The 20,982-nt window shown below is 43.3% G+C and overlaps 1 protein-coding gene across 4 annotated transcripts in view; it reads right to left on the reverse strand.

The window, feature by feature from the left end:
- The window catches only part of Pbx1 (PBX homeobox 1), a 308,608-nt gene extending 293,613 nt beyond the window's left edge, over positions 1-14,995 (reverse strand). For 2 of the 4 annotated variants that reach the window (XM_051147799.1, XM_051147797.1), the window contains exons 1-2: positions 14,643-14,995; positions 11,212-11,285 (exon numbers count right to left, since the gene is read on the reverse strand). In XM_051147799.1, coding sequence (XP_051003756.1) covers positions 11,212-11,285; positions 14,643-14,833 — 265 coding nt within the window. In that variant the 5' untranslated portion in view covers positions 14,834-14,995. The remainder of the gene's footprint in view (positions 1-11,211; positions 11,286-14,642) is intronic. The other 2 variants (XM_051147802.1, XM_051147801.1) reach the window with 1 other exon arrangement.
- Positions 14,996-20,982: the final 5,987 nt, after the last annotated feature.

The raw sequence follows: 20,982 nt of genomic DNA on the forward strand, positions 1-20,982 counted from the left end.
ACAACCGGGCTAGTCATTGATCAGAGCTGAAACAGAGCCAATTTAAGAGAGAGAAGCTGCAAACTGACATGCAATCCGGCAGAACCCAGCCCACCTGCTTCTGAATCTCACTTCCGGATGCAAAACCTTTAGGCGTGCACCGTGCAATTGAGAAAGCAGCCGTGCTGCAGGAAACACAAGGGCAGGGACAACCCTGAGTAAGGACTCTGAGACCCCACATTGAAAGTAAAGGAAGCCAGACTCCCGAAACCAACTTTTGGGGAGGCCAGTCTCTCCTGTTACCCTTGAGGTCGGCCTGGATGGATGAAAGAAAGCCCTGGTCTTCAGTGCTCCTGGCTAATCTTCCCCAGCCTGGCAAAGGAGGGGAGCAAGGCTCTTCTCCAGCCATCCCAAGCCTTGCAGACCTGCACTGGGTACTCAAGACAGGACTCCACGAGTGACCCTGAATCTCCACCAACCAGCCTCCCTGGGCATCCCCATCTGCTACAGGGCTGTAGCAGGCCAAGTCCATGAATCTGAGATGACTATGGGCCTACCCCAGAAAGACACACAGTACAGAAGACATCCTGTACCTCTGAGAAGCCAGATCCCCACATAAGATCATGTTTTTAGAAGGACCTGCCCTCTTATCACCAAACTCCTTTAGCACCCCTCAACTTTCTCTAACGCCCCTGACTTCTCATTTCCATCTGAGTTAGGCAAAACATATCCTCAACTCTTGTGACTATCTTTCTCTCTCTCTCCTCCTCTTCCCCCTTCTTATCTCCCTCAGAGGGTTTAGTTCCTCACACCACACTTAGACTTCTCACTCCTATGGAGACTGAGACTATATCGCCACCCACCCAGGGCTTTCCCTCTAAGGGCTTGGAGATGATTACAGACAACCTAGCAGAGGCAAGCTGAGCCCAGGTGCCAGCTCTTGGTTTTTAACCATGTAAATGTAGGCTTGGGGGCTGGGAAGGGTGCTCTCCAGGCTCTTCTTGCACTCTCAGAGCTAACCACACATGCCTTTCAGAAGGATGCTGGCTGGGCTCATCTCTGCACCCTCTCAAGGAGGCTTTCTTTATTAGGCACAAAAAAATAAACGCTAAGTTTGAGGCCTATTAACAATGGTAATAGTTAGAAATCTCATGACAGTGGCAACGCTTAAGATCTCAAATCACCCAAAACCTTCAGGGAAAAAACCAAAAATACCCAAAAAAAAACTCTGCTACTCATTTGCTGGTTTAGCCTCGACCATGGGGTAAATATATTCCTTTGAGCCACTGGCAGATACAACTAGTCTGGAAGCAAGACAAAAATGTCAACTTTTCTTTTTCCCTGGCTGTCCGCACTTCTGCAGGCAAAGGCAAGCATCTTTCTAAAAATATATATACTATTAACAATAACAATAACAATAATAATAATAATAATAATAATAATAATAATAGACTTTAAAACCTCACTTTAATAAAGTTTCCAGAAGTTTCACTGACAGGTAGGTGGGACGGCAAAAGACCACCAAGTCACACTCCAGATCCATGGTGGAAACCTTCCAATCCTGGGCTTTGACTTCATGAACACAGAAAGGTAGACCATCCTTCCTCATATATTCCATGGGTTTTTTTATTCTGGGATCCCATAGTTACAAATACATAGTATGCATGAAACAGTATTTGCTGTAGTTGCCAAGCCAACAAGGTAGATTACAGAGCACTGGCCCCCAGCTGAATACTTCCACCATAAACATTTTTCAAATTCCACCACTTTTTTTCCCCCTTCTCAGTTTGTCTTATCCAATTCAACTTGATTGATGGAAGTAGCTGTAACACCACCATAACCAGTTTTACGTGACCGACTAGCAAAGATACAGGGATTCCCAGGCTAAATTAAGACTGCCATCGCGAGAGCGAGTTTGCTCATAAATGCTCAGCCTGCCTCCCAGTCTGTGTGCCTAAGCTTGGGAGAGGGTTATGGTGGGACTCACTGCCTGTAGAATGTATTGTGAGACTGGTGGCTCTCTGTACCCTTCAGACCAGGAAAGCCGAGAACAGGAGGTAGATTGGTATTCTCAAAATGACACAGTAATATGGAGGCAGCGTGCAGCAGGCTTCGAGTGTAGTCTAGCAGTCTCGTCTAGCGGCTATATCCACCATGGAGTCCTCCGCCTCGTTCCCACTCCGTTGGAGCTAAAGATAGCAAGATGGCTGTTCGGCCCACTCAGTTATTTTAGGGAACCTCTGAGATTTTTGTTATGGGGAGAGAAGCACAGATGAGGAGTTGTGGAGAGAAGTGATTTAGAGAGAGAGAGAGAAGGTGAAATGGGGGGCTGGCTTCATCCTAGCTCACTGTGGCATCCTCAGATGCATGCAGGATCCAAGTACCCTGTCCCAAGCCTTCCCGTATGTTACCAGCAAGCAGGCATCAGTTTCAACAGCTACAGACCAACCAGATCCAGCTTGAGAAGGCAATAATAGCCACACGTGTCCTCCTCAGAGTGTTAAGAAACTTGCCAAAACAGGGAAAAAAATATTCCCTCAGGATAGCCATTCAGTGGCCGGGCTGCCCAACTAATACGGCAGTAACATGCAGGCACCAAGCCAAAGAAATGCAACCTGGTGAATTAAGACACACTCCACATGGAACATATACCCTCCATGTCTTAGCTGTACTACAAAGCAGAGCCCCCCAAATATCTTCTTAACATTTAGGACAATCTGAAGTACTTTAGGCACACTTAGGTTAAATAAGATGAAATCCTAAAGTTTACTTTACCTGCAAGTTCCTTTTACTTGTTTTTTTTTTTTTTTTCATTGTTTGTTTGTCCTTTTAATGGAGCAACTAGCAAATTCAGATGCTTTAAATTTAAAATTATATATATACACACACACACACGCTGTTCTGTTCCAGAACTCTAGGACAGAGGGCAGAGTGTGCAAGTCCCAGGTACACAAGCACACCACACCACTCACACACCAACGGTGTCAAGTACTGAGACAGCCCCAGAAGTCCTGGCTGAGATGACAAAGCATCACATAGGGGATTGGGACTATAATAATGGAGAGAGGTGGTCAGCACCCAGGGACAAGGATTCTGGAAAATAATAGCAGCTGCAATTAACTGAGCACAGGCATTGAACGTCGTGCTTCCCGGTGTTGTCTTGTTTAGTCTGTCAAGCAAGCCTGGGTCCTAGGTATTATTTTCACTCCCGATGAGGAAATTGATGCCCTGTGAAATCAAATAACTAATGCGATTTGACCCGGTTGGTTTGACTGCAAGTCTATGCTCTACCATCTTAGGTTGCTGCTGAGGACTGGCTGTTGTTTTCCAAGTGCCTTCCTCCCCTAGGGACGTGGCATACAGTCCTCCAGCATTAGAGGCTCATGGCTTCTCTTCTAACTCTGAAAGGACTGCCACAGAACTCCTCATCTTTTATATTTCGTGTAAGATAAACTTTTTCAAAGTATACCTTTTCACTGAGCTTAATGGATGAGAGAGAGCGCAGAATAGAACCCTAAACTTGGAAAAGAACTCCAATAAGAGAAGCACAAAACCTACAGCACGCATAACTGGACCCGAGAATACGTCTCCTCTAACTATGCATTAAGCATACCTCAAACTGTTGATTTATTATTTTTCTTGTGTGTTTACTTTAAACCACTGGATCCATTGCAGGAATGCTGAAAAACATTTTGGCATGTCCTCAAAATCTAGCCGTAAAGTTACCAAGTGACCCCCCATTTCCCCTCCTATAGCTACCGAAGCCGTACACTCACGCACAAACACTGTACACATATACACACAGCAGCAGCCAACAGCAGCCAAAAGAGGGAAGGAACCCAAGTATTTGATGGACAGATAAACAAATGCGTGGCCTATCTTTTCCGTGAAATATTGTTTGGCTGGGGAAAGAGCAGGGGAGTTCTCATATGCGTGTGGAAGCGGGAACATACCTCGAAAACAGGTTAAGTGGGAGAACCTAGTCCCAAAGCATCACATGACTATGTTCCTGTGGAATGGCACCGTGCACAGAGGCAGGATATGAGGTCGGGGGTTGTTAGGGTCTAAGCATGGGAGAGAGGAGCGGGCCAGCTTGTGATGGGTACTGGGTCAGGGATGGTCCAAAATGTTCTAAAATTAGATTGTGGTGCTTAGAGACAGCTCTGAGAATATACTAAAAACCACTGAGCTGTATTTTGGAAATAGGTGAATTTCATGGTCTACAAAATATATTTCAAACATATGTTTAAAAAAATAACATGAAGAAACAGTAGCCTGCTGCGTTTCAAGAAGCTCATCTCTGTGACGAAGATAGTATTTCTCCTAAATACAGAACATATTGGGAATTTGGGGAAAGGTCATGTGGTTCTGACTTCTTTTTACCAAGTTCCCACCTTGAAGCTCTGTAGGTTGAGTGGAGGGGTCTGGGCATGCTCAGAGAAAGAGTTAGAACTCCAAGGACACACTGTCTCCAGTTAGTGTTGCTGTGGACATGTAATCTATAGCACAGGTAATTCTAGCTAGCTAGGTAGTGGTTGTCCAGGAAGAATATGGTTAAAAACCCCTGACTCGTCTCTTCATTGTGTACCCTGCCCTTTGTCTGACTAAACACAGCTAATTCCCACTTGAAGAAAATGCAGGAGAAATGAAAGAAGCCAACCTCAAATTCAGCAATTTTTCTCTTTCAAGCCTTGAAATTGGCTCAGCCCTTAGGGACCATCTGGCGGAGGTCTCTCTCTTTCATGTAAGAAAACAGGGCCAGGGACCATAAAACCTGCCGGCCAGGGTTGTTTACAGCAGGCTCTGTCACTTATATCTACTGCTTCAGTCAAGTCTCCCAGTGACCCTTAAACGTGCACTCAAGCTTGAAAGGGTCCTCAGGAAAAGCATGGCATATACCCAAGGGTAGGTATCAGGGTCTCAAGAGAGAGTCACCATAGCAACACTTTCAGATATGTATCGCTGTGACCTTCATGTTGTTTAAAAAAAAAAAAAAAGAAAGAAAAACTGGTCTCAGAGATGTTTAGCAACCTAAATAAGGTCACACAGCAAAAAAAAAAAAAAAAAAAAAAAAAAAAAAAGTAGCAGAGCAAGGAGACTAGGTGTAGAAATCACATAGTTACTTGCCAACTACCATCAGTTTCTCCTGAAATGAAGAAATTTGTCTGTGGTCTTAAAATTGGTTAGCTGTAAGTATACAACTAGTGAAAAGGATGAGGTGCCCAACCCAGTATCCACTTATTGACAACACTTTCAGGGACAGATATAGGTAAAGCTATAAGCCATAGCAAAAAGGATGAACCTTGACCCAATAGAGTCATGGTTGTCACTCATACTGAGGAGGAAAGCGGCCTTTAGGCAAGTCAAAAGTGACCTTGTTCTGTCATCCTAGGGGACAGGCTTTGCAGTTCCATGACAATTTATACCTGTACTTTTACCCCTGGGGAGCCATCTTGAAAACTGCTAAGAATTGCTGTCTCTGACATGGCAAGAGGGCAAAACACAGACACTCTGGCCCTGGAAAAGAAGTAACTGTCCTCCGTCATCATCACAGGGCATCAGGGATATGTCTCTGCAGTCTAAAAGGGTTGATGAGAGCGCACACTGAGAGGGTCTCGGACAGAAAGCCCGGCAAAACTCATACAAAACACCCAGGAACTCTGCATTTGCTTTTACCAACTGTTATGTTCCTAGGTCCCTCCACACCATCTCAATGAAGGGACAGGATGGAACCTGGCAAGTGTGTCCCCTAACCAAGGTGGACAAGGCGAGAGAAACGAACGGGGACTTTGGATGATTAAAAACAAAATAAAACAAGAAGGCATGTTTGCTTGTATCCTTAATCCCAGCATGTAGGGTGCACAGGCAGAGGCAAGTGCATTTCTGTGAGTTCAAGGCCAGCTTGGTACATATAACACATAACACATTTCAGGGCTACACAGTAAGACCCTGTCTCAAGGGGGGGGGGCTCATTTTGGCTATATGGCAAACCTGTGTTACATGAAACCTTGTCTCACACAAACAAATATATATATGTTCAGACATTGCATGTGTCTAAAAGATATGCAGAACAGAACTTGAGGCTCAGCTTTCCTAGGGGATGCACATAAAGTAGAGCTCAATAGAAACCAGGGGCCAATAAGATGGCTCGGACAGTGAAAGTGTCAGTTGAGCCTGACACCTGAGTTCAATTCCCCAAGGCCCATTATCTGTGAAAGGTGACCAATTCCTGAAAGTTGTTTTCTAACCTCTGCACATCTGTCATGGTACTCCTCATCTCACACACACACACCCAACAAATAAATACATAAATATAATTAAAATAAAAGATTTTTAAAGATGCCAGCCCTCTGCTTTAAACACTCCTATGCCTTCGTGTTTACATATGGCTAATAGATCTCGGTTTGGGTTTGTTTACTCGGGCGTATTTTTGTAATTTTGCCAAAAATGAGAGAAATTTATGGGTATCAACAGAAGACAGAGGCAAAGCCTTCAAAAGGTGGCGGCCCAGTTGGGAGCTGAGTCCTTGAATCCCTTGTAGGTCTCAGCCTCTCCAGAACTATGCACACAACAGCACACTAGCCTGTGACCTGTCTGCAGCCCCTGCAATTCTAAGTCCACTGTTCTTCGCCTTGCACATGGCCTCCTGCTGAGTCTCCATTCAAACTGTCTCTCAAGTTCAGTTCAGGTTAGAAAACAAATAACATGCAATCCCCTCCATCTCTTTGGAGAGGCTATGAGCAAATCATACCCTACACCCTCTTCCGACTTCTCAAGAGCTCAGATGTCTGGAAACCCACTTTCAAGGAATGGAAAGACACTGAAATGCCAGGAGACAGAGACAAGACTTGCCTCCAGGTCACCTGACACTCTCTCAGAGGCATACTGCTGGTCACAGCATGTGTGCCTCACCGGGACACCCGGCACCGGGTGAGAGGTAGATGTGGGGAGGTAACACTGTCTTGTGAACTCTCCTTGCTCCCTGCTCTTTCCTTTCCTTAGCCCATTCTACCTGGCACCTAGCCCCAAAGGACCAAATTCTCAACTCCTCAGATGTATTTTTTAATCTGCTTCTGTAGTTGCCAGGCCATGAATCCTAACTCCTCCAACACTCCCACCCTGCTCTGAAAGGGACCTGCTGGGAGATTGTTTCAGACTGCCTACAGCTATTTCAGTCCTGGGATGCTCAAGGAGCAAGGTCACTTGTGTTTTTTGAAGTCACACACAGCTTCCTTCCACAGTCAACCCCCATTACACACACACACACACACACACACACACACACACAGAGAGAGAGAGAGAGAGAGAGAGAGAGAGAGAGAGAGAGAGAGAGAGAGAGAGAGAAGAATCTCTACTTCTTCAAAGGAAAGAGAAAAGAAGTAGGGTGTCCCAGTGTCCCATCATATAACCACGATGGCAGCGGCAGGAAGAATAAGAAGGGAAGGAAGGAAAAAAAGAAATAAGTAGCAGAGCTGAAAACAAATCTTACAGCGCCATGACGGGGGTGTTAACTGAACACAGACAGAAAGGGAAAGAGAGAGAACAAAAGAGTGTTAAAGAGGGGGAAATCAGTTTTTAAAACCTCCTCCAAGTATTTGACTGAACTGGAGGGCATATCACACTCAGTGAAAACTTAGTTGAGGAGTGCCCGAGAAAGCTACTAGGTTCTAAAATTAAAATTCACAGGCAACTACAGCTCATTCTCAAGTGTCTGTAACTCTCTTTAGGAAGCAAATCTCATTTTTCACGTTTTCTGAATTTTTAAGCCCCTGTGATTTTTGACCAAAAAAAAAGTGTAAACCTTTTTAAAAACCAAGAAACCTTTTAAGTACTTATTAAATATTCTGGGTCTATTTTTCCCCCCAGAAAGTCAATGTGTTTGGCTTTGGTGTCTTACACTTCTGACCCATCAACGCATTTCCCAGCCCACAAAGACACAGGCAAAACTCAGCTCTGCTAACATGTCAGAGGACAGGTGCCAGTTCTTTAAAAGGACATTTGATTATAAGCAACTCAAAAGTCCGTGCTTAAAGACACTATGGTCCCAGACTGCACATGTAGCTAACAGCCACATCTGAGCTCTGCGTAGCATTTGCTAGAGGCTGACTGCAATTTGCAACCTGAATGTTTTGTTGGCATTTTTTTATCCTAGCGTTTATTTTTTTTTTAAAGCATAAAGTATCAAAATAAACACTTCCCCACACTCTCAAGCAAAACACACAAGTTCGTCTACTTTTCAAAATCCCGAAGTAATTTCTGACTTAAATACCCATCAATCAACTATAATCAGGCCGTGCTGCCTTCTTGGGGTATTATGCACGTGTTTTTTGTTTTTGTTTTCTAAGTACCAAAAGGTTGATCAGACGTCTTAGCTAGTTTTCCTGTTTACTTCAGTTTTCCAACTTAGTCACTAACAAAACTCAAGAAACAAAAGCAGCAAGCCCCCTACCAACACACAGACATACACTGAGAGACAGACAGACAGACAGACAGACACACACACACACACACACACACACACACACACACACACACACACACGAGCCCTGCCTAGGTGAGCCAGGGGCAACAGCAATGAGTACCTTGGGTGGCCTCCACAAGGCTTCAGGTGGCCTTTAGAAACACTCATTCCATGCTGTGGGCCTTGACAGTCCCAATAAGAAAAGTCCCCAAACAGCGAAGGAACATGTATAAACTGATCTTTCAAACCATCTTTTTATGAAGTCTGGATGAAGAGAGGGAAAAAGACAGACAGACAGACAGACAGACAGACAGACAGACAGACAGACAGAAAATGGCAGCGAGAGACTTGTACAACTTTACAGACACTTAGCATCAAAGGCATGGAAGATATGCAGGTGGCCCAAATCCTCAACACAGAAGTCCCGGCGCTTGAAGATAACAGCTTGTTCTGAACACAGTGCTGTCTGCTTTACCACTGACCCCTCCGTCTGTTCCTTCCCTCAGTCTCCCAACACTCAACTGGAAGAATAAAAGTGGGTGCCCGCTCCCCGACTCAAGTGTCCTCTGCACAGAACCTCGTTTTGTCCCACTCTTCACACAGGGAACAATCATAGACCATCCTTTAAAACATTCCATAGCAATAACACACAAAACTTTAAAGCAGGTCATTTTTTAAGACTGCAACCATATTCATATTCACATTTGAAAAAATTTTTAAACAGTATCTTCCAAACATCAGAACATTATTTTCACAAATACCACAACTCCCCCCACATCTCCCGACCCCACACTGTGGACAATATTAGTCAGGAACAAAGTCTTCACCACACACCTGAATTGGACCTCTATTCACACCCACCCACTTTGATCTACTACCTTATCAGGTTTTAATTAGGAGACTAGAATTAAACACTTGGGCCATGATGTCCAAGTCAGTGACCTGACTGGTGCCTTTCCCATTAAAAATATGACGTGTCTGTAAAAAAGGAACTCTCCTTCAGTCCCTTGATTGCCCGTTCCTTTTGATTGCGACTCCACATTTCATGAACCTAGATTAGCAAAAAACTCCAACTTGATTAGTAACAAAATCCATGGTCCAAAGTGAATAATTCACACTGGAGACTTAAAAAAGAAAAAGAAAAGAAGAAGAAAAAAAAAAAAAAAAACAAGCAAAGGCAGCAGACACATATGCTCACAAGCCCATAGCTTCCTACTCTGAGCTAATAGAAAGAAAGCAAGCAAGGAAAACAACAGCAGCAACAACAACAAAGACTAAAAGATGTGACAAGCCGAGGTAAAGCTCCTTTGATATTAGCATGCACAATCAATACATCTCTTAAAAGGCGCCTCTCGCCGCTAAAGTGACGCAATTATCAGCTTTGCAATCAGGTTAGGTCCTGGCACAGCCACCTGGATGACTCAGAGGTCTGAGACGCCTGTCTCAGGTGCTTTGTCTGCAGTGCTATATACTCTACAAGTATCGGTCAACAAAGGAGCTATTTACTAATTTCACAGACATCTGAAAGACCCGAGTAATTACATATTCAATCAACGGTGACCTCTCTTGAAAAGATTCTTAAAACACAAAACATAGAGAAATCCAGAGACCTTAAAAAAAGAGGAGGAAAGCCACCCCACCGTGCCCTCCCACTCTTCTCCATGTGTAACTATCAATGTATATCAACTGAGCGTGCAATCGTATCTAGTGTCACTTTCACTCATGTCATGCCCTGGCTTATAAGGTTTAGATATGAATTATTGACTGTTATACACCTTGTTGTAAAAAATAAATAAATAATAGGATGGCAGGTACTTTGCCTGGCTTTAAAGTGGGCGAGAAAGTCTGAGGCCAGCAGCCGCTCCACATTTGCTGCATGCACCCCTCAGTCCCTCTTAGCGCCCTGGCTTCGGATTGTTTTCTTGACTCTTTCTCCTTCCAAGGGAGCGATTTTAACCCACTTTGGAAAATTAAGGACTAAAATAAAAGAAGCAAGAGGACAGTTGCTAACTGCCCTTTCTCTGTGCATCTGTTGTTTAAAAACACCTCTGATTGATGACTGTGATTTTTTAATTGTTGCTTTAAAATTTAAATGCCCTCCTGGGATGTGTTATAAGTGTGTTAGTCTATGATATGAGGTCTAGAAAGTAGAAAAACAAAAGAGGGAATGATCTCAGGATAATATAGTGCCCTAACTCCAAACACTATTCCTGCTGGGGGTGGGGGGGAAATCAGAGGCCCTTCAAAAGCAGGTTCACCTAATGTTGAATAGTAAGTACATTCCACAAAGGTATTCGAAGACACTCTTTTGAGAACCTCCAGTTCGTTACTCTGTGTAAGTACAAAGAACAAAAGTGGCAAAAAGAAGGGAAACTGAACAGTTTAGCTCTCACTGCTCTGCCCAATAGCAGGGGTGAATGGGATGGGGGCGGCTGAGTAGTGAGTATAGACCAAAATATATTCCTTCAGGAAATGTACTTCCATTTTCATGTCCCCCACCCCACAAAGGCATATCATTCTAGAAATTTCCCATCAGAACCTCCACCTTAGCCCCAATTTCAAAAACAGTTAAGGCCAGATTTGAATCAAACATACTGCTTGAATTCGGCTGTCAAAGCTGTTTCCCTTTGGAGAAGCAGAAATGTCTTTCATGGTAGCACTTGCATTCTAAAATGTTAAGGTCCCAGGAAGAGTAGCAGGGCTGCAGGCTCGGTGATTTGACTCGCCCAAGAAGAAAAAAATACCCAAAGGTTGGATTTTTTCATTCCTACCTGTTTTTTCTTTGATTTCACACAACACATTAAACAAGGCGGGCTTCATTCTGTGGCAGTTTAAAGCATGTTTTCTGCAAGAAAAAACAAAACAAAACAAAATACAAACACAACAGCTTAGGTGGACACTCAAGATCAATCTGATAAGGTACAGGGGAAACCTGAATATTTAGCAAAAAAAAAAAAAAAAAAAAAAAACCTATACACTAAGCCTAACTCTGTGGCATGCTTCAATTGTTTTTATGACTTAATATACAAAGTCCCAGCATAGAAAAAGAAGCTATGGGAGGAGGGACTTAACTACAGAGCAGAAATAACCTAAATTATGCCCATTAGGAAAAGCATTTCCCTGCTTTCTTTTTTTTTTTTCTTTCTTTCTGTCTTTTTTCCTTTCTTTCTGCCCTTTCCCCCCTTGGTAAGTAGTTAAACCAAAGTGGACTTCTTCAACCAAGAAACCCATGGAAGACAATGAAAGCAGCAAGGCCAAATGCATAGGTTAACACTTCTGTATAATCTCTGCAAGGGCCACAGCCTAGGAGCTATGCCTCTGCATGTGTGTGTGTGTGCGCGCGCGCGCGCGCGTGTGTGTGTGTGTGTGTTTTCAAATTTAATTCATCCATGTGTGTTCGAATTCATTCTGCAGATGCCCCTGTATTCTCATAAACATAAGATGCTTGAAAGGTCTTGTGAGTAGAACTGTCAATTTATAAAATTTCAGTCCCCAAGTTAAAGAGTATGGAAATGTGTTGCCAGGGGGCAAACATACCCAGATGGGGAATAAATTCATTTCTCTGTGTTCACATTATGGCTCTTGTGCGCGCACGGCTTATTTGCAGGTGTTGAAATTCAATTATTTACAATTAGGACCTTGCACCCACTGGGGAAAAAATAAATACAATTTTGCCTTTTAGATTAGTGATTTACCTGGTTCCTGTAGTTGTGCATGTTAGTACTCGGAATGCACTTGAGGAACAGAACAATGCCCTTCCTTCTAGTTTATTATGGACTCACTCAGCAGAATGATATTGTTTTGGAAACAAAATACTGATCTTATCAGCTACTAGCTAAGGGAATTCTGTTTACTAACTAAATGTATGTTTAAAGATAAGCAGAAAACCCTGGCACTCAAAACCCATTCAATTCTTTTTTAGTCAGTTTTAAAGTTTAAAAAAAAAAAAAAAAAAAGACATCCTCCAGAGGAACAGGGATTACAAACATACTCTATACTGTGTAGCAGGGGAATAATAAATTCAAAATTCAAAATGCACACATACACATCATCTAAAATAGTTATAGCTTACTTTCTGAAGTAACAAATATGTACTACAAATGTGTAACTAGGAAGAAGGAAAAAGAACTTAATAGTCTAAGTAGTTACATTGGTTCAAAAAAAAAAAGAGGTTAACAATTTAATTCTCAGAAGGGTTTAAAAAACAGACTGAAAACATTTCAATGTATTTAGGATCTTCTCTGCATCTTTAAAAATACTTCCCACTCATCGTTTTTGCCCCCTTTTCCACAGGCCCAAATGCAAAGATCTGGCAGATCTGTCTGGAAGCTTTGCTTCCCCACACTACACAAATGGGGTTAGAGAGACAACTGGATTCTTCCCCATCCCCAAACTGCATCTGAGCTTTCTCAGCATCTAGGCCATTAAAGGGGATACCCGCTGAGAAGTGTTTGTCCCCAGTTTCACAAAAAGAGAGAGCCAGAAAAGTAGCGAGGATGCAGGCTCACAGGCCTCTTCCACTTCAGGAACTTGTGATCAGACCAGTTTATCAGTGCTGTCTGAGTGTATTTTTCTGGAACAATATTATGGAGAAATCTGTTCCAATTCAAGAGAGACTTGCCAGTGGGGAGCCTCTTGTTTGCCCATACCCATTAGCTTTTCTTCAGATAATAATATTCAAAAAGAGCACCAAGTAATTTTTCAAAAATCCCCCCACACCATTAAAACTATAAAAATATTTTTTGGGGGGAGACTCTTTTAACATTTCCAAGTTTTTAGGTGACCTAAGCCTTAGCACTTTTAAGTTTACATGTTCCATGTGTTAGCAGCGAAAATGAGTGTAATCCATAACATGCGTGCTTTTGGCTGCTTCCTCTTATTTTCTCAAGGCTCTGTTTCTCTTACCCAAAATCCATATTATGTGTTATCCATAATTAAGTCACATAAGGTCTAGTCATTTTGTAATATATTTAAAATAATTCCAAAGCAAAATAGAGAAGTGTTTGGCGATTTAACAAAGCTGACTATGTGGACATATGTGGCCATTGGGTTTTGTTTTTTTTTTTTTTTTTTTTAATCCTTCCTATCTGAGTTGGGCCTTGGGCAGGCTGTTGTTAGTGGTTTTGCCACTTAACCTATGTTTTCATTTCGAAAGAGGATTTGCTGTAAAAAATCCTAGAGTCAAGAACTATGTATACCTGGTGGTGGGTCGGCTAAGGAACCCCAGTTTCATAATTATGATCTTTCATATCCTGTCCTAATGAAAAACATAAAAATCTTTATTCTTCCATTTTAATTTAGTTGTACTCTTAGAGATCCTGGAAGAGGCATGGGGCAGGGAATATGCTTGATATTTGTACCCATCTTTGTATAAAGGACCACACAGCGCTGTCTCTGTCCTGGGAAGGTGAGAACACCAACTCAAATTAAGAGACAATAAGGTTAAACTAAAAATCGGAGTCTCTTAAAACTAACAAACTGCCCTCAAAGCAAAATTATCTTTCCTTTCTTTCCATTTTCTTTTTCTAAAAACACAACGAAGTGACTGCAAGGTATTTTCTTACTCTCTAACACCTACTAACACAGAACTACCCTGCTTTTTGTTTGTTGTTTGTTTGTTTGTTTGGGGCGGAGAGTGAGAAAAGAGAAAAGAACAAATAATAAAAAATATTATTATTATGGAGGGGTAAGTGAAGAAGGAAAATCAAACTTGATGAATTAGCTAAGGAGTCAGTGGAATCTGCAAATAAAAGTGTTCTTGGGACATTTTTTATTTTGTCATGTTCCGAAGTCCTCTCAACTGCACTAGGCATGGAATGCCGCTCAGAACTTGACAATTCTGCTCCCTTCATACACTTTTTTAAAGCTGTAAAAAAGTGCCGAGGGCCGCTTTCGGATTAGTTGGCAGTATTTTCGGCGTGGCTGCGTGTTTGTGTGCATTCATACAAATACCTCTAACAGACACACACGCACAATATCTACTCCACACAGCCATATCACGGCACCGGCGATCACACTTTCAACAACAACGCTTCTTTAAATTTTACTCCTCCGCCACAGAGTTGTTTGTCAAAATGAGAAAAGAAACAACATTTTAAAAGAAAGCGCTGTAGTGATTCGGTTCCCATTGTTTCCCCCAGCGAGAGGGAGGGAAAAAAAGAAAAGAAAAGAAAAGAAAGGCAAAGAAAAGCCTCCATCTCACCTGGCCTGCGCTTCATCCAAACTCTGGTCTGTGATGGTCATAATTTGCTGTAAAATGTCCCCGATGTCCTGCTTCCTCCCGCCCTCCCCCTCGGTCCCTCCGGCCCCATCCTGCAAGTGCTGGGACAGGCCGGGGTGTCCGGCCATCCCGACCCCAGCGTGGGAATGCATCAGCCTCGGCTGCTCGTCCATCTCTGAAGGCTCCAACAGCCCCGGCTCTTCCTCTTCGGCTCCTCGGCTCGGCGCCTGGGAAGCACCGAGGCTTTTTATCCTTCAAGCTGTCTTCAAATCCTTTTCAGGATAAACAGGGACCAGGGTTTTAAAAAAAGAAGAAGAAGAAGACCAAAAGGAAAAAAAAAAAAAACCTCTTTGCCTCTTTAGAGGATGGTGGGAGGATGGGGAGGGGGAGGGGGGCGTGAAGGGGTTGCGGGGTGAGGGTGGGGATAAGGGCTGGTGGGGAAGGGTGTTGACTCCAAAAAAGCAAGAAAAATAAACCACCTTCCCACTTGGCGAAAAGAAATCAGAGCTGCCTTCGGGTTTTTCAGTCCGATCTCCTTTGCAACGCAGAAATGGGCTCCCGGCGCTTAAATCTGTGGCTTAATCCTTTTGCAAATATGCATTGATCGGGAGAAAGGAGAGGTAGGCAGGGGGATTGCAATGCAAACTTTCCCCCCCACCCCCCGCTGCCCCCCACCCCCACTCCGGGCCAGAGTGATCTCAAAGGGGGTGGGCTGTAGCAGAAGCCAGATCTCCCCCAGCCGTGGCGGCAGGCAAAGCCCAAGCTCTCTCCTCCTTCGTGTCTCTGCAAACTCCAGCAGCCCCGTCAGCCTCCTGCTTTTGTTTAGCCCAGGCTCAGGACTCCAGAAACATATACAGAAAAACCACAGCCTGAGAGGAGGAGGAGGAGGAGGAGGAGAAGGAGGAGGAGGAGGAGGTGGAGGAGGAGGAGGAGAAGGAGGAGGAGGAGAAGGAGGAGAGGGGAGGGGGCCGAGGGAAGGGGGGAGGGGGCGGAGAGGCCAGGAGGCGGGAGCCAGAGAAGGAGGAGGGCTTCGAAGCCCCGCCCATTACTATGATTGGCCAGCTCGGAGAAACGGGCTCCTCCTCCCCCTACTTTCCAACCTGCCCCTCCTCCTCGGCCGCTTTCAGCTCCTCCTCGTTCGGGCGTCTTGTCAATCAGAGTTCAGAGGTGGGCCGGGAAGGAGGCGGAGCTAAGACCCAGTCTCCAGTTCTTAAAGGTACAGAGCGACGCTAGCGCAGGCTCTTGTCTCGCCTGCTTCTCTTAGCCTCCGTCCTTGAAGGAAAACGTGGCTCTACTTAAATGCAAGACTGTAAAATTAACACGAAAGCACATAGACGGTGTGGATCCCTCGGTCCCACCTCTCGTTCGCCTGCGCGGTGACGTTGAGGTAGTAAACTCGGTTCTCTGAAATCCTTAGACCTCGAGAAACCGTTGAGAGCAAAACTTTGTCATATGACGTAGTTAGTAAATAAAAGAGAGTTGCTAAGATAATGAATAATGGTCTCTAATAGAGGAACTGCCGAGATAGTAGGAAATTTTCGAAACCGCAACTCAGTGCCAGGAAAAAGAGTACAAATTGCCATTTTTGTGGAACGAATAGTAACTGAATGTGGACTAGGAAACCAAATAAAACTCAAGAAAAATAATGATGAATAAGTTTACAAATGAAACTAATTCAACATTCTCCTCCCCCCGAGGGAAGTTGGTTATTTGGCTTAAACACTTAATAAAAGATTGCATTATCACAGCCTGGTTCTAGTTTTTAATATAGTCTAATAAGCATTAATAACAGGGAAAAGAAGGAAACTGACATTTATTGAATGCCTACTACGCACAAAGTAATTTACTTGAGTTATTGTATTTAATCTCCAAGACATCACTGTGAATTATGGATTATTATTCTCATTTCACAGTGAGGAAACTCAGAAAGGTTAAAGAATTTGTCCAAAGTCCACGGTTACGAAGTATCAAAGCTGGAATTCATACCCAAGTTTGGCTCCCGTCAAAGGCCCGGTGTGTCTATGTGTAGTAGGCCTCAAATTGAACAGATGGATGTGAACGTGGTAAAAGTTACTTGTGTGCCTATTGTTTGTCTAGCTTGAAAAAAGACTTAAGACCTTAGAAGAGCAGATATTAAACCAAGAGGGCTGGGATTAGAAAATAAATAGGAAATTAATATATGAATTAAGTGGAAGCCAATAAGGAATTCGTGCCTGAGCAAATCTGCAAATTTGCCTTTAGCTTCCTTTAGTCCAGCCAACAGGGCACATAGTCTGAATTGCCGTAAATCAAAACAACACGCCAATCTCTTAGGAAAACCCTGGACGTCTTTGGAACATTCTCCTGGGGAGCCGTGCCTTCTTCCTGCATATAGCCACTGCCAGCTTCACCAGCCAGCCAGATGGGAAGTCACCTAGCCAGGCACTTGGAGATGCCCAACTAGAATATTATTCTTTTCATCAGTCATTATGCAAACCTTTGGCAAGATAAGGGGTTCTCAGGGAAGCACCTCAGAGCACCTCGTAACATGCTCACTGGTGCCCCACTGGTAAAAGGACATGCAATAGCGCATATTAACTGTACTGACAAATCTGCATTACCTAACAAAAAATGGTTTTCTTCACACACAGACCTCAAAACTGTTGGCTTAATCCACACGAGTCAGAAGTTGAGTGAAACTATATACTTAAATCACATGTCAGCCTCAGCCCGTGTGGTTCCATACGTCCTTTGCCTCTTACAACATGAGGTTAGAGTGCAGCCTGTAACAAGCCAGCTTTGAAGCCGTTGATTCTGAGTTCTGAATCTAATAAACTGTGGCTAGGTCAAGTGCTGAGAAAGTCACCATTAATACTGTAAGATCATTGTCATCTAGGGTCATTTTGCTAAGGGAATTAGAGACTTGTACAGTATTAATAGTGCAAATGCCTAATATGTATATATTTTTTTTAAACCAGGGTAATTCTTCTCTTCAAGGTACTTGTTTGGGTCACTATAGCTTTCTCGTTCTATTGCTATCTTCTTACGCTTTTAACTACGACCCCATACTATTGCCCAAGTACATTTCAATATAAATAAACAGTATATTGGAGAAACCACACACTACAAAAGGGGTGAAAGAAAGCGAAAATCCATGTAGAGTAAGTGGAAGTGGGTGGAGAGGTGGTCTGAGGGACAGATTGGATCTGGAAGGCAGGCAGGGTTAACAAATGCTTCAGGGTATGGACACAGTGGAAGTGAGGGTAAGTAGGTATGGCGCCACAGGCGCTAGCTAGCAGCAGTGTGCTTTCTCTGGTGGACACTGAGGCCACATGAATGACTGTTTCAAGCATGGGAGCAAGATGCATTGGCTTGTTGTACAGGTTGCCCAAATCATCTGAGAAGGGAGACAAAGTTAAAAATCCATTAGCAAGGAGGAGATAGAAATGGGAAAGCAAGGGCAATGCTGAGACCATAGCAATGTGGTGCCACTGTGAGACCTGACTTGATGTGAATGAGAAAGATAAAGGAAATGGCTTCCAGCTAGGAATGCAGCAGTATTGATATAGTCATAATTATAACTGGAAACAATTTATCCAGTATGGCCTCTGGTTTAGACCTTTGTAATGTATTACCACATAACTTGACTGATTAAACACCCATTTTTAATACCTCCCTATTCTGTGGTGAAGAAGCAAAACTTCTTCAATCACTAGACAAATACAGACTGGCCCCCCTCAGGAACTGAGGAAGCACATTCCATCCTTCTGTGGATGTTTTGTTGTATGGACATAGATTGTATTGAACACATTAACCTGTTCTGTGACTAGGTCATATGGTCTTGTGTGATCATCACTATATACTGTCTTCTGAAGCATGATCGTACATATGCTGCAAAAGTTCTTGTTGTTGGTTTTTGTTGTTGTTGTTGGTTAGGTTTTGTTTGTTTGTTTTAATGCAAATAAAGGAAGTCAAAGGGAGGAAACACCTCAGGTGAAATAAAATGACTAGTATTGCATTAGGGAAGTTATAAAAATAGATTGTGAAGGGAAAATTCTACATGCAATTGCCCAACTTTATTAACCATGACAAAAGATGGATACTGTTTTTTGATCCTTCTGTATGTGGACAACACTTTACTTAGAATCACTGTTGTTTTATAAATATGTGCTGAAAGACTCAACAACTCTGGTGATCATGCTGTACATCAGAGGAGCTAAGTACTGCTCTCCACTTCTGAGTCACTAGCAACATTTTTACCAAGGAACAAAGCAGCTCTCAGTCTAACCCAATTCTAAAATGCCACAGAGTCATCTCACCATGCTCACTTCTGTGACAAGATTGAGTGACGCTAAGCGTTTTCTTTCAAATGTCTTCAAACCTAGTAGGACACACTTTCATTCATCTTCAGGGAAGGAAAAAGAACACAGTGTGGGGAATAAAGGAAAGAATCCCACTCTAGTGCAGCAAACCAGGGCATGGACTTAATGGTGTTGTCAGAGATAAATTCATTACCACCTGGTATTGTATCATTTAAGCAGACAGTAACATAGACATTGGAGTGGCCCGGTAGGCTCATAGATTTCAATACGTGGTCAGTAGGGAGTGGCACTACTTGAAAGGATTAGGAGGCGTGGCCTTGTTGGAGGAACTGTGTCACTGGGGGTGGGATTTAAGGCTTCAAAAAGACCCTACTGAGCCCAGAGTCTTTCTTCCTGCAGATCCAGAAGTAGAACTCTCAGACTCTTCTCAGGCACCATGTCTGCCTGTGTGGTACCATGCTCCCCGCCATGATGATAATGTACTAACCCTCTGAAACTGTAAGCTAGCCCCAGGTAAACTGTTTCTTTTATAAGAGTTTCTGTGGTCATGGTATCTCTTCACAGCAACAGAACACTGACTAAGACATGGGTATTTATGATTATATTTTAATGGGCCTCTAAACTTGTCTAACTCTTGTTTTGTTTTGTTTTTTGAGACAAGGTTTCTCTGTGTAGCCTTGGCTGTCCTGGACTCACTGTGTAGACTAGGCTGGCCTTGAACACACAGCAATCTGCCTATCTCTGCCTCCCGAGTGCTGGGATTAAAGGAGTGTACCACCACGCCCGGCTCTAACTCTTTTATCTATGTAGGGAAAGAAGAATTTCTCCCAGAGGGTCATATCCACATCAAGGAGCCATGGGTAGCATGTAAGACACTTTATGGATCCCATTTCTCTGCCCAAGGCATCATTCTCTTTTTTGGTTTCTTACTCATTTTTTGCTGTTCTTGACCTTTCTGCTCACTTATCCACCTCTATGCCCCTGTACACCTGGAATATTTTTCTTCCTTTTGCTTTGTCCAACTAAAATTCTACAACAAGGACTCTCAACATAAGGTCTACATAAAGGCATCAGAGGTTCTACAGATTCCTGGAAATTACACACAAAAATTGGTGGTGTATGCCAGTTCACATTACGCAGAGTGAGGCCCACTACATTCATCAAGGCCTCAAGAGATTTCAAGGGCCCCACAATGTAGCGCCTACTAGTCTTAGATGACCGAGCTGTAAATGATATAAATTTACCCTGGTCTCTTGAGAAGTCACATGAAATACCTGTTTCAAATTCCTATGCAAAATTAGTCCCCAGACTGTCAACAGTTCATTAGGAGTAGCTATTGAATGATAGTCAATATATTATCAAGGTTAGGACTAAGCAGACAACAGTTCAGGCCTTTAAAAGCCAATCAAAGGTGTAGGGAAGCTTGGATGCTTTACATCTTTGTGGTCACTGTCATATTCTTTAAGGCACTGGGAACATGGTAGTGAAGAGACAAACTAGATTCCTTTACTAGCACTTTAATGTGTGAAATAATACACAAATAAGGAAACCAACAAGGCCAGAAACTCACTAATTTGTGAATAATACGAATCAGTCTGATGAGCACTGAATCATGGAGGTAGAGCCAACTGCAAAGCTCAGCCTTGAATGGGTTGTCTATAGCACATCTCTTTGCTCAAAGCATGTGGAAGAGAGTAGATACAGAGACTCTAAGAAGCAGGTGTAGTGGAAAAGTTTAAGAAAACACCATGATGGATGCACATATGAACTCTCAGAGGCTGTGACTGCACGAGCAATGCCTGTACAAGCCACACAGAATGGCTCCCAGAACAAAGGATGGTCAGTGGGCACAAAGTCCTAGGCCTAGCCAAGAAGCTTTTTGAAAATCATAGCTGCTGGGAGAGGGGAAAACAATTTCCTTCAGTGGAGTGACACTGGATATAGCAACAATACGCCAGGGCATGTCCCACGCTCAAAAGTCAGCCAACACAAATTGGCCCCCACCGTTTTTTAGTGTGTTT

Source organism: Acomys russatus, chromosome 6, assembly GCF_903995435.1.
Source record: "Acomys russatus chromosome 6, mAcoRus1.1, whole genome shotgun sequence".
NCBI classification, from domain to species: domain Eukaryota; kingdom Metazoa; phylum Chordata; class Mammalia; order Rodentia; family Muridae; genus Acomys; species Acomys russatus.